A 13,841-nucleotide genomic window follows, 5' to 3' on the forward strand; every position below is an offset into this window, starting at 1 on the left:
AATCTCCTGTAGGCAGCACATAGTTGAGTCTTGTGGTCTTTTAAATCCATTCAGCCCCTCTGAGCCTTGTGATTGGTGGTTTCAGTCCGTTTACATTTTGGGTGACTTATTGACATGTAAGGATTTACTAGTGTCGTCTTATCTCTTGCCTTCCCATTGTTTCTTTTTCCTTCTGTTCCTACCTTTATAAGCTGGTGGTCTTCCATGATGATTTGCTCTGTCTTCCTTTTCTTTATGTTTCATGTCTATGCTCTACATTTTTGCTTAGTGGTTACCACGAGGGTTACAAAACACATCTCATAGACAAAATACTCATTTTCTACTGATAGCAATTAATCTTGACTTGCCTATAAAGATTCCATCCTTTTATTTCCTTTTTTTTTTTTTTTTTTTTTTTTTTAAGTAGGCTCCATGGCCAGCACAGGGCACAATATGGGGCTTGAACTCACAACCCTGAGATCAAGACCTGAGCTGAGATCAAGAGTCGGACCTGAGCCAACCAGGTGCCCCATATTATTCAGTATTTTTGATGTCACAAATCATCTTTTCATGCTGTGATTTTGTTACCAAGTTGTAGTAGCTATAACTATTTTTAATGTTTTTCCTTTAACCTTTACACTACAATTAAGAGTATAATATGCTATTCTAAAAGTCAGTTATAGTTTTCTAATTCTGATTGTCTATTTACCACCTTAATCAGAGTTTTGTGTGTACTTTCATCTTCTCATTTCAGCTTGGAGAGCTCCCTGCAACTTATCTTGTAAGGTCTAGTGGTGGTGAACTCCCCTCAGTTTTGGTTTGTCTGGGAAAGCTTTTATCTTTCTTTCATGTTTGAATGATACCTTGCCAGGTATTCTTGGCTGGCAGTTTTTATCTTTCAATATTCTGAAAAGTTATTCCTCTCTCTGAGGCTATAGAGTTTCTGCTGAGAAATCTGCTGATAGTCTAATGCAGGTTCCTTTTTAAGTTACTGTCTTTTTTTCCCCCAGCTACCTTTAAAATTCTTTATCATTGACTTTTGACAGTTTCAATACAATATGTCTTGAAGGTCTTTTCATACTGAGACAAGTGTTATATTAGCTTCATGGACTTATATGTCCAGTTCCTTCCCCAGGTTTGGGAAGTTCTCAGCATTAATTTCTTTAAATACACTCTCTGCTCCCTTCTCCCCCTCTTCTCCCTCTGGTATACCAATTCATCTAATGGAGTCTGATAGTTCTCACAGAGTTTCTTAAAAAAAATTTTAATGCTTATTTATTTTTTTGAGAGAGAGAGAAAGAGTGCCAGCACAGGAGGGGGAGAGAGAGACTGAGCCACCCATGCACCCTCACAGAGTTTCTCTTTCCTAAATCTTAAAATCTTACTTCTCACCATGGGGGAAGGGAAGGAGAAAAAAACAGTTTCAAACACAGAGGGAGGCAAACCACAAGAGACTCTTAAATACAGAGAAACTGAGGGTTGATGGGGGGACGAGGGAGAGGGAAAAATGGGTGATAGGCACTGAGGAGGGCACTTGCTGGAATGAGCACTGGGTGTTGTATGTAAGAAATCAATCATGGGAATCTACTCTCAAAGCCAAGAGCACAGTGAATACACTGTATGTTTGTTAACTTGATAACAAATTATATAAAAAGAAAAAAAGATTAATGTCAATGTTATTTTGATAAGAAAATAAGTGACTGTAAATATAAAAATAATCATTTCCAGATTCCTTTCTTCCAGCTCACTGATTCGCTCTTCCATTTGATCTGCTCTGTTGCTGGTGCTTTCTAAATGCATTCTTCATGCCATTCATTGCGTTCTTCGGCTCTAGAGTTTGTTTGGTTCTTCCTTAGGATTTCAACATCATTGGTAAAGTACTCGTTTTTTTTTTTAAGTAGGCTTCACATCCAGTGCAGAGCCCAAAGCAGGGCTTGAACTCACAACCCTGAGATCAAATCTGAGCTAAGATCAAGAGTTGTACGCTTAACCGACTGAGCCACCCAGGTATCCCAGTAAAGTACTCCTTCTATTCATGCCTTTCTAAGTTTTCTTGTAGCTTGTTGAATTTTGTCATAATAGCTAGTGTAAATTATGTCATCAGTTAGATTGGAATAGTCTGTGTTTTGGGGCCCAGTTTCTGGAAAACTGTCATTTTCCTTTTGTGATACCATATCACCATGATTTTTCATAGTGATTCATGATAAGTGCCTCTGCCACTGAATCTGAAGTAGGAAACACCTTTCTTACTTAGGTCAAGCCTTTACTTTGAGTCTAATAATTTAGACAGGTTGGTAATTGGGAGTCTTCCTTTTCTCTTCCAGAAGGTGGTGCTAAAGCACAAGTTTTTGGTTTCTCCTACAAGAGAGGACTCCCCCACTAAGGTGGGGAGAGCAGTGCATTTAAAGAGGGTGGGGTGGGGCGGGGGCAGCAAAATGGAAGGAGGTGTGTGCTTAGCACCTGGGGCTGTGGGTGTGCCCGTGACCAGGTAAAAGGATCCTAAAGTGGGGAGTTCCCAGAGCTGCAGGGCAGTCCTTTAGCCTAAATCCCCAGGGGCAGACAGCAGGAAACTCTCCAGTTCTGTGTCTGCCTTCTTCCTTTCCCTTTCCTTTCCCCCAGTCACCAAGGTCTCTCAGAGACAGCAGTGGTTCCCCAGCTGTGTAGCAAATGCTTTCAGCCTCCACATCCTCTGCCAGTAGGGTGGTCCCCACCCCCTATCAGACCTGTCCCTGCAGCCTCTGCTGCCACTCCCCTCACTCCACAGCCTCCTCCAACACCCAATCTACCCACTTTTGGGTACACACGTGAATGAATCTCTTGGGTGTCCTGGTGTGCTACACAGAGGTGTGTTTTTGTTTGGTTACGGATATCTCATTACTTGTAAATGGAAGGCAAGGGAAAAAAGGAAGAAGGCAGGCTGCCATGACTCTGACATCTCTCCAATAGTATCTTTTTATATTTGACGATTATTTTCTTTTTTTTCATGTGGTACTTTAGAGGTCAGCATTTACAAAACAACTTTGAATTTTGAAAGTTCATTGTCTTCTATTCCTATGTGGGAATTTCACCAATATTTCACCAGCCATCTACTGAGAACTTACAGGCATTATACTGGTGACATGAAGATAAATAAGCACGGGGCACCAGTCTCAAGCAACTCAGTCTAATGGGGGAGACACAGGTAAATAAATAAAATGTAATGTTTTCCATATTATAATATATGCATAGTTCAAGCGGAATACAAAAACAGGTCATTTCCAGGCCCCAGAAGATGATCATCTGGAAAGCGCTCCCTCTAAGTCATCCAAACCAACTCATCATCTTACCTACAAAACCTGTTCCTTCCTTATGTGATCGTCTGCTGCTCTGGGGCCCCCTAATCCTAGCAATCAGCATAGCTAGAACCTTCCCAGTCGTTACTTGGTCCTCTTCTACGCTGGGCTCTCAGAGCCATGCAGTTTGCCAAGTTGATCTATTATGTCTCAATAATATCTTTTTTAGGACTCCTCATTCTCACTGTCCTACTTTCATCTTTATGACTCTTACCTAAAAGAACACTCTATCTAGTTGCCTGCTTTTTTTTGGCTCTCCCATTCTATACCATGCTGGCAGACTGCTCTGCAGGAAGCAAGATCTTTCCAAAGAACAGCACTTAAAAGCCTCTACAATCTACCCCCAACCTTTTCAACTTGGTTTCCAGCTGCCAGTCTCCTTCACACACTCTGTGGTCCAGAACTATATTTACATAATGGTGTCACAAATACCCTAACTTCCTATTTTTCTCGGGAGATTCTTATTAAAAATTACAGCTTCCTACCTTCAAGATCCCAATTAAATGATAGCTTCCCTGAGAAGTTTTACTGTTTCTCCCATCTGGAAAAAAAAAAAAAAAAATGCATTCTCTTTTGAACTTCCCCAGCAATTGATTTGTGCCTCTACTCTTTTTACTAACGTTATCTTCCCTAATAGAATGAATTTTTAAGAGTAGGACCATCTCTGTTCCCAAAATGCCAACATTTGTTATGTAGCTAGTAATCGATAAGTCCCTTTTGAATACATTACTGCCTATTTCATTTCACAGTCAAACACAGATCCAAGAATATCTTAATAAGCTGGATGTCTCACCTGATTTCCACAGGGAATTGTGCATTTGTGACCAGGAAACTGGAGATTTTACACTCATGGAGTAATTTCAAAAACCTGTTGATTTCTGGGTACATGATGGGTTCTCCCACAAGGGACAAGGCACAGTGCTTCACCATCATCCCTTCTTCAAAACGATCTTCTCTGACACCTGGGACTCCTGGAGAACACAGTGAAAAGGAACAAGCTCAGTAAGGCATAGAGACAGGCTATCACTTTTGTTTTTCTTAATTACAGATTTTTAATTTTTCTAAATGGCTCTTTGGTTAGAGAAGGAAAATTCATTTGCGATACTATTCAAATAATACAAAACAAGGGCTGGGAGGGAGAAACACCAGAATTAGTAAATCAGAGAAAGCAGCAATCCCATCCTCCGTCTTAATACTAATTAAACTACATCAATACAAGCAGGTGAAATGAACTTTGATAGCTAATTATCTGAAATGCAGAACGTATTACTTTCCATAATTTGCTTAGCTCTGTATTCTTTCATGTTGGTTTAAGGAAATGAGCTCAAATGTTTATCAACAGATAAGTGGATAAACAAAATTTAGTATAAACATGCAATGGAAAGTTATTCAGCCTTGCAAAGAATTGCAATGCTGACAGGTGACAACATGGATGAATCTATGCTAAGTGAAATAAGCCCAACACATAGGGGCAAATATTGTATGTTTCCACTTATCTGAAGCACCCAGAATAAGCTAATTCAGAGAGACGGAAAGTAGAAGGTTATCAGAGGCTGGGAAGAGGGAGAAACGAGGAGTTATTTTTTCTTGGGTACAGAACTTCTGTTAGGGATGATGACAAAGTTCTGAAAATGGATACTGCTGACGGCTGCCCAATATTGACAATGTACCTAATGACACTGAGGCATACACTTTAAAAATGGCTGCAATGAGGGGCACCTGGGTGGCCCAGTCGGGTAAGCGTCCGACTTCGGCTCAGGTCACCATCTCACGGCCAAGGTCACGATCTCACAGCTCCGTGTGTTCGAGCCCTGCATCAGGCTCTGTGCTGACAGCTCAGAACCTGGAGCCTACTTCGGATTCTGTCTCCATCTCTTTCTGCCCCTCCCCCATTCACGTTCTGTCTGTCTCTCTCTCAAATATAAATAAATATTTAAAAAATTATTTTAAAAAATGGCAGCAATGGTAAATTTTGTGTTATGTATATTTTACCACAAAAATATGGGGGGTGAAGGGAATGAACTCAGTATAAGGAAAAGCCTCTTCTAAACCAGTCATTTCCCCCTTCGTTCCTCAAGTATTCTGCATTGTGAAACTAAATGGAGTTGGTCCAAAAGTATATAGGAGAGAAAAATAAACCTGAAGCTCTTACCTTTGGCTACATGTTAGAATCACCGGGAATGTCAAAAACTAGGTCCACCACCAAAGATTCTATTTAATTGGGATGGGTATAAGCCAGGATAACAGGAGATTTAAACTTCCTCAAGTGATCCTCATGTGCAGCCAAGGTCGAACATCACTGCATAAACCAGAGCTCCCCAAATGTGTTTGCACATTGGAATCACCTGGGAAACCTTAACACTTCCAAACCCCAGGCCCCAGCACAGACCAACTAAATCACAGTCCCTGGGGGAGAAGCACGGGCATCAGCAGCTTCTGAGGCTCCCCGGGTGATTCCAATGTCCAAACAAAAGTTTGGGGACAGTTTTCAACCCTCACTGGACATTGGAACTACCCAGAGTACTTTTAAAAATCTCGATGTCCAGGTAGTATCCCAAACCAATTAAATCGAAACCTCTGGGAAGGATGGGACTCCAGCATTTTTTAAACACTCCCCATTTGATTCCAGTGCACAGCATGGGTTGAGGAAAAACTGTTCTTACTTCTAATGCAGAAGGCACTCCTGACAGTCCCTCAATCTAAGAATCTGGAAGACTTGGAAAGAATATAAAAAGGGAAATGAGGGGTGCCTGGGTGGCTCAGTCGGTTAAGCATTGAACTCTTGATTTTGGCTCAGCAGGATCTCAGGATTCATGAGTTCGAGCCCCACATCAGGCTCTGCACTGACAGTGCAGAGCCTGCTTGGGACACACACACACACACACACACACACACAATCTATGTGGAAATAAGCAACTGCAACTAAATACTGAGAGATCAAACTAACGCAATACAAGCTAAAATCAGAACAATATAAATGTGGCAGGTGAGATCTTCTTTGATCACTCTCTCACTGCAATTCTGAGAATGTACTTCACATTTCACATCAGTATTTTTAAATGAATAGTTTTTTACGTGACTGAAATCGAAGATCTTAACTCAAGTGAATCAAGGTTTTAAATAAAACCTGATCCTTGGGGTGCCTGGGTGGCTTGGTCGGTTAAGCGTCCGACTTCGGCTCGGGTCATGATCTCACGGTCCGTGAGTTCGAGCCCCACGTTGGGCTCTGTGCTGGCAGCTCGGAGCCTGGAGCCTGTTTCGGATTCTGTGTCTCCCTCTCTCTCTGCCCCTCCCCTGTTCATGCTCAGTCTCTCTCTGTCTCAAAAATAAACAAACATTAAATAAATAAATAAATAAATAAATAAATAAATAAAACCTGATCCTTGACTCAATTCCACGTTGCCAAAACAACTCCGCATTAAGCATACAATTTCCTTTTCATAAAAAATATCATTAATTTTAATCCTCTCATGACCAGAAGAGTAGAAGGGCAGATTTAACCTGAACTGCAAAACTAACCTGAAACTCAGAATAACTGAGCACTGGCTAGGCCCTAACTGCTGGATGTCACGTGAAGCAGGTCTAAATTCTGGTTCTACCAGTAAGCTGCTTTGTGTCCTTGGTCAAGCCACTCAACCTCTTTATTCCCATTCCCTGATCTACACGTGGGGATTTTGCACACACACACACACACACACACACACACACACACACAGAGCTTTTGTAAGAATTCACTGAAATACCTAGTGCAGTACCAGGCCCAGCACAGAAGCATTCAAAAAAATGTTAGCTGCAAATATTTTTATTACAATAATAATTATTTATTTTTTGAATTGCAACAGAAATTCAATCTTTCAGGTATCTTAATTAAAATGGTAATTCCACTCAATTCAACATATATTTATTGATCACCTACTATGTGCCAAATAGTGTTCGAGGCAAGTTTTCTATAGTAAATTGTTTTATAAATAATTTCTCTATTTAGAGAAAACCCTCTGCCTTTGTGAAGCTTATATTATTGGGAGAGACACAGAATAAACATTAAACATAATAAATCTGTGAATTCTATACCACTGTGGTCCAAGAAAAGGTTCTGAGATGATGGAAACGTTCTGTCTATTCAATCCAATACAGCAGCCACCAGCCACATGTCTCTTGAGCATTTAAAATGTAGTGTGGTGTCACTGATGAACTAAATTTTTTATTTTATTTAATTTTCACTAATTAAAATGTAAAGGGCCACATGTGGCTAAGGGCTACCACATAGGACATGCGTATCTTTAGTACATTAGAAGGTGATAAGCATATGGAACAGAAAAGGTACAGCCGGGTAAAGAAAACTGGGGATCCAAAGAGGTAGCCCGTCTCATACAAAGGGCGGTGAGAAGAAGCTCACTGAAAAGGTGAGATCTGACTTGAAGGAGATGAGGGAGGGGGCCCAGAGAAGAAAGAGGGAAAGGGCACTCCAGGCAGCAGACAGCAGAGCAAAGGCCCCATGGTGGGAGCATGCTGACATGTCCAGGGAATCTGAGAAACATGGGTAGTCACTGCAGGGTTTTGAGAAAAGTGGCATAACCTCAATCTCCCTCTAAACAGAACCCCCTGGGTGCTATGCTGAGAACAAAGGGGCAAAGAGACAGGCTCATCTGGCCAGAGGCTATTGTATAATCTAAGATGGTGGCTTCCAAGGCTGTGGTGACAGTGGAGGGTGTGGGAAGAGATCTTGAAGATCTAATCAATAGGACTTTCTAATGGATTGGATGCAGGATATGAGACAAAGAGAGGTGTCAATGATTTCTACAAAGCTTTTGGCCAGAGTGACAGAGCGCCACCAAAGGAGACAAACAAAAAGCCTTGGGGGTAACAGGTATTGCAGGGAGGGAATAACCTGTGTTCAATTTCAGACTGGTAAGGTTTGAAATTTATGTTACATGTGTGAATGAGTGTCCAACATTCAAGTTTGGATTTTGGACGAACTGGGTAGAAACAAACATTTTGGTAAACATATGGTATTTCCATTCCTGGCCTGAACAAGCCTGCCAGGGCAGTGAGTGTAGACAGAGAAGAGAACTGAGTGCTAGGACACTTGTGTATCTAGAGAAAGCAAGAGGGGTCGGCAGAGGACACGACCAAGGAGCAGCTGGGGAAGGAGGAAGATGTAAAAGCAAAGGAACCAGCTGTCATCTTCCCTGAGAGCCTGAACTAAAAACATCAACTTGCCCATTTACACAATGACAACAGCAAAAACTAAGACAGAAAAAAAGCCCTGTGGATAAATCTTCTAAGAGTAATGATTCCGGGATTTAAAACTTATCCTAATTTTCTCAAAAGTAAGGTATTGAGAAGAAGACATAAAATCGTGGTTCTCTCCTTCATAAAAGCACATTTCTATTTCGTGCTCACTGCCAGAGGCTATTATAGTGATCTCTCCTGAAACAAGGCCCTTAGGGACACAATTTCCCGCCTGCCTTCACTGTCCTCAAGGAACTAGGTCAGAAAAGAAGACATCCTCTAAATTTCTAATGGAAAGAAGCTTTGGAGCAGGAAAATAGTCCAGGGAACAGCAGATGCTACATTTCAGTAACACCTTCTATACAGATAACTTCCCACGGGGTCTCCTTCCCCCCACCCCCCACACACACATACACACTATTCTCTTGTTTCCCTTAACCTTAGCCCCTTCACTACTACAATGTGCTTTGTCGTTCTGATTCCTCACCCCCACCCCCACCCCCGTTAGCAAGTTTCTGACATTTCTCTTATCCTGAACAGCTTCCTGATCCCGGACCATCACTACAGCCATCAGGTTAACTACAAAGCATACCTTCTCTCACGCAAAGATGCCAAAGCAGAAACTTAAGATGCCAGAAGTGTTATCCTCATGTCATAGCAATAAAACCAAGTAACACAAAAAGAAACATGATACATTGCTCAGCACAGAGTATTTATGCCTATTTTAAAGTGTGGGTCAATCAGAAAACATTCTCTTCTTTCTTCTCGTAACAATATAGCTCCTGGCCAAGATCTTCCTAAGAAACCCCCCCAACCCCGCCCCGCTTGGAGGTCATAGATTACTTTGCTGTTGTCACTTCCACTGCGAGGTTTCTGATAAACAACCTTGAGAAAACAATTAGCAGGTGATGCTGTTCCTCACCGCCCCCACGTTTCTTCTGGATGTGTACTTTAACATACCTCATTTGTGAAAACCATCAGTTGGAGACCCTTTATTTCTTTGGCATTACTTCAGTTTTAAACTACAGATGAAAAATATCTGGGAACAAATAATGTCTTTTCCATCTTTGCACCTTCAGGACTGAGGACGTTCCTGACAAAGAGTGTGCACTCACCCAACTGCTGAACTGTTGGGAAACTGAGCTAAGAAAACCTCCACCCCACTCTCCGGGAACTATTTCTCCTGCCACGGTAGTATTTAGAGGGGGACAGGCAGCATTCTGAAAAGATGCTGAGCTGCACTGAAATTCTGACCCACTTGTAATCAATATAAACTTAATTTTGCATGTGTATAAAGGGAAAGCTAATGAAGGTCATGAAAAGAAAGATATTTTAATGATTCAATTAAAAAACTGAAAAGACAATGATTGCCCTCGGAACTGAGAACAGAAGCACAAAAGGGAAGCATTTAAAAACTCAGAATATCTTCAAAATCTGTTCAAGGCTGGCCACTCAGCTAAAGCTTGACACCCCGAGGGAATAAGCAACCACACAGCAAGTCTCATCCTCCACAAAAATAAAATCATAAAATGACTGAACCAGACCCATGGGAGAAGGCAGGTATTCACCATGGGCTAGAAAAGCACACTAAAAAACAAAGGATTCCAAGCCGGAATAAGGGAAATGATTAATGAGTTAAGAGTAAACCTTATCTAAATACAGGATGCGGTCAGGATATGCAGGATATAACCAACTAAGAATGGCTTTAATTCTTTGAAAATTGTCTTTAAATGTTCCTAAAGCATTTCTGTTTAAGCCTGAAATGTGTATTCCCACAGATACAGCATTATTAAAATGAAGATTAAGTTACCATTCAAACTCCCCAAACACCAAATTAATCTGCAATATACTTAAAACTACAGTACTAATAAATCTATTTCAATGTTACCTAATTAAATATAAAATTCTTTCCTATAGTAAAATGTAACCCAAATTCCAACTAAGGAAACCGCTAATACCCTAATTCCTTTGGTTTCTTATTTTGTTTTGCTCTTTGCAAGCCACAAGGGGGCACAGGGTAATAGCACCGGCGCTCCAACAGGGAAACTCTAATCTGGGTTTGGAAGAAAAGAAAGGGGAACTTTCCTGAAGGGCCTCGGAAAGTGAGTAATTACATCACGCGGGGTAAGCCATCTCTCCAGACCAATCCCTACTGAGGAGTGCAGATTTGGGGAAGAGAGACAACAGACTCCACCAGGGGCTAAGATGAAATCTAGAGTTATGTATCTGCATCTGTAGAGTCCAAACTCAGGGCCCACGTCACGACCGCACCCGGGTACGGGGTTCAGAAGCGGTAGTGTGACTTGTGTGAACCTCACCATCCTTTCTCTGAGGCTCACTATTCAGAAAGGAAGGGGACCGGTTTTATTTACACCCTCTCCCCTAGGGATGAATGAAAACTAGAACACAGAGATTTCACTCACTGCAGGAGGAATTCGGCTTCATAAAAAAAGAAAACTTTAGACTATAACCACTGAGTGAAGTTATAAATTAAAATCTCACTGCCTGATGAATGTCTACAATAAAATAAACAACCGTGAATTTGAATGGTTTAGATTACTTGCTGCTGAGAGCCAAGAAAAGAGAAAACATACCCAATATTCTGAAACACTAAAATTCCATTATTTTGCCCAAGTTATGTGATTTTTTTAAAAGAATACAATTAACATGTTTGTCTGTCGAGGGCTACAGACCACCAGCCGTTTTCTAGAAGAGCTCTGGATTCTCACAAAGTATGTATTTGATCCTTTAACGTTTAGGGCTTTCCCCCCACCCCCTTTTATAATACTATAGTATCAGAGCCAGGTGTACGGTAATTATTGTAGCAATAAGGGCCACCTGAGTGGCTCAGTTGGTTCGATGAACGACTCTTGCTTTCGGCTCAGGTCATGATCTGACGGTTCACGAGTTTGAGCTCCACATCGGGCTCTGCACTGACAGTGCTGAGCCTGCTTAGGATTCTCTCCCTCTCTCTCTCTCTGCCCCTACCTACCCTGTGCATGCTCTCTCTCAAAAATAAAAATAAACTTCAAAAAAAATTTTTTGCATTATTATAGCAGTAAGACAGATTTTCAGAGAAGCCAATGTCTTAGTTAAGCTTGGAATGAAATAAAAAGCATCAACAAAGAGTTACCACAATCCTAAAACTGGTGATGAAGAGAGCTCTCGCTCTTTGTGACAACATAAAATTTAACAAATGAGACCTCCTTTATGCTCATGTGTCAGCCTTTCTACACCCACCCCACCTTCAAATATAAATCCATTTTCTACTGCTACTACTACTTTAAAGAAAAACTGCTTTGGCGCTCTGAACAGTGTCAGCGTACAAACGTCAACCAGCTCCAATCTGAAAACCTTTGTAGAAAATTTATTTTTGATTATGTGAATAGCTGTTCTGCTGTCGTGGTAACATAGGTACCATCCCTTCCCCCGTAGGCATTGAAACCCCTATTCAGGACTCACTGGTCCACAGATACGGTCTATTCTCTCTCTGCAATCCATTCTCTATCTTCCCCCTACAAGATAATATACATTTTTTAAAACTCTTGTTTCTTACCCCCATGGGAACGTGAAGACAAGCCAATTTGAGATGCCTACTGATTACAGGATATGCAGGTAAGTACAAGGTAACTGATCAGATACACCGGCCTACACAGGACGAGCCCTTCCGACCAGCAAGGCAGACAATAAAGAACATGTGCTCTCTGAGTTCACCTAACATGTTATTAACATGAATAAAGTCAGCCCTATGATTTATTCATTACTTATCTCCATTTAAAGTGAATTTGCAAAAATGTTCCTGTCAGAAAAATTACTATCAAAACTCAAATTGTCATCCTGCATCAAGGACATCTCAGAATGAAAGAATGAATGCCTCGTCCTTAGGGCTGCTTCCTCCCCACACAAACTGCCTGGGACACAGCTCACTCAGGGAGATTGCCAGATGTCTGGGAAACACGTCCTCACGGTCATCGTCCCATTACTGAAAGGTACAATTGGCTCTTTAGGCACTAAAATAAAACTTACTAGAATCGAAAGATAAATTACTGGCATGTGTCAGCTTCTGATGTTATGATCTGTGATGATTAATTTTATCTGTCAACTTGGCTGAACCACAGTGCCCAGATATTTGGTCAAATATTATTCTGGATGTTTCTGTGAAGCTGTCTTTTGGATGAGATTAACATTGAAATCAGTGGACTTTGTATAAGAGCAGATTGCCCTCTAGAAGGTGGATGATCCTCATCCAGTCAGCTGAAGGCTTTAATAGAACAGAAACTGACTCTGCCCAAGCAAGAAAGGATTCTGCCAGCAGACTGCCTTTGAATTTGAACTGCAATTTTCCCTGAGTTTCCAGCCTGCTAGTTTACCCCAAACCTACACAATCAGGTGAGCCTGTTCCCCAAATCAATCTCTCATTCTCAATCACTGCACACACAACCATACACACACACAAACACACACACACACACACACACACACACACACACACAATCCTGGTGACTGTTTCTCTGGAGAACTCTAATACATGATCCAAAAGAAAACAAGACTTCACCTTGAAATTTTTTAAGAAGGCATATGGTTTGGAGATCAATAATCAATACTCATTAAATCAACGACTGTTATTGGTCCGATACCAGATGTGAAGACTTAGTTCTTCACCAGCTTCATTTAATTTTCCTAAACACTGATAAAAGACATTGCTTTATCCAAACAAGGGAAAGTAATTTGTTAAAAAAAATAAAAAGTGCTTGAGACTAAAGCCAAGATGCAAATTTAAGTATTTATGATCATCTTTGCAGATGTACAAAAATAAGTCAGTACATACACCGACACCCGCAAACACACATGGGTCCACTCTGCATAGAAAATTCATAAAAAATAAAATAAAGGCATAATCATTGACTGTTTATCCTTAATAAATTACTATTGATCTTAATCATGATTTGCATTACTTTTCTCAATTTCTCATACGAAAATAAGAACAGTAATAAGTACTGATGTATAATAAGCAATACATTTGGTCTTTGGCCCTGGTTCCTGGCAGAAAGCTCCTAAAACCCTTGGGATTTCCTGATGGAAAGTAGCGGCTCTTGTCTTTCATCAGGAGCCCCTTTGAGCACACCCGAGTTTACACTAATGAGGTGACTTAGGGCCCTTAAATAGCCTCAGGACAGGGCTGGTCACCGGAGAGCCCAAGTGATTAGAGGGCTGGAATTTTCAACCACACCACAGACCTCTTGGGAGGGGAAAGGGGGCAGGGTATGAAGCTCTAGAAAAACTCGTGAACAACAAGAG

General features: G+C 41.1%; 1 protein-coding gene across 2 annotated transcripts in view; it reads right to left on the bottom strand.

Moving 5' to 3' along the window:
* LOC132689408 (S-adenosyl-L-methionine-dependent tRNA 4-demethylwyosine synthase TYW1) overlaps window positions 1–13,841 on the bottom strand; it is a 212,766-nt gene that overhangs the window by 97,324 nt on the left and 101,601 nt on the right. For both annotated transcript variants that reach the window (XM_078440106.1, XM_078440107.1), the window contains exon 12: window positions 4,105–4,282. In XM_078440106.1, the coding sequence (XP_078296232.1) occupies window positions 4,105–4,282 (178 nt within the window). The remainder of the gene's footprint in view (window positions 1–4,104; window positions 4,283–13,841) is intronic.

This window comes from Panthera onca, chromosome E3 (assembly GCF_046562875.1).
Source record: "Panthera onca isolate mPanOnc1 chromosome E3, mPanOnc1 haplotype 2, whole genome shotgun sequence".
Taxonomy (NCBI): domain Eukaryota; kingdom Metazoa; phylum Chordata; class Mammalia; order Carnivora; family Felidae; genus Panthera; species Panthera onca.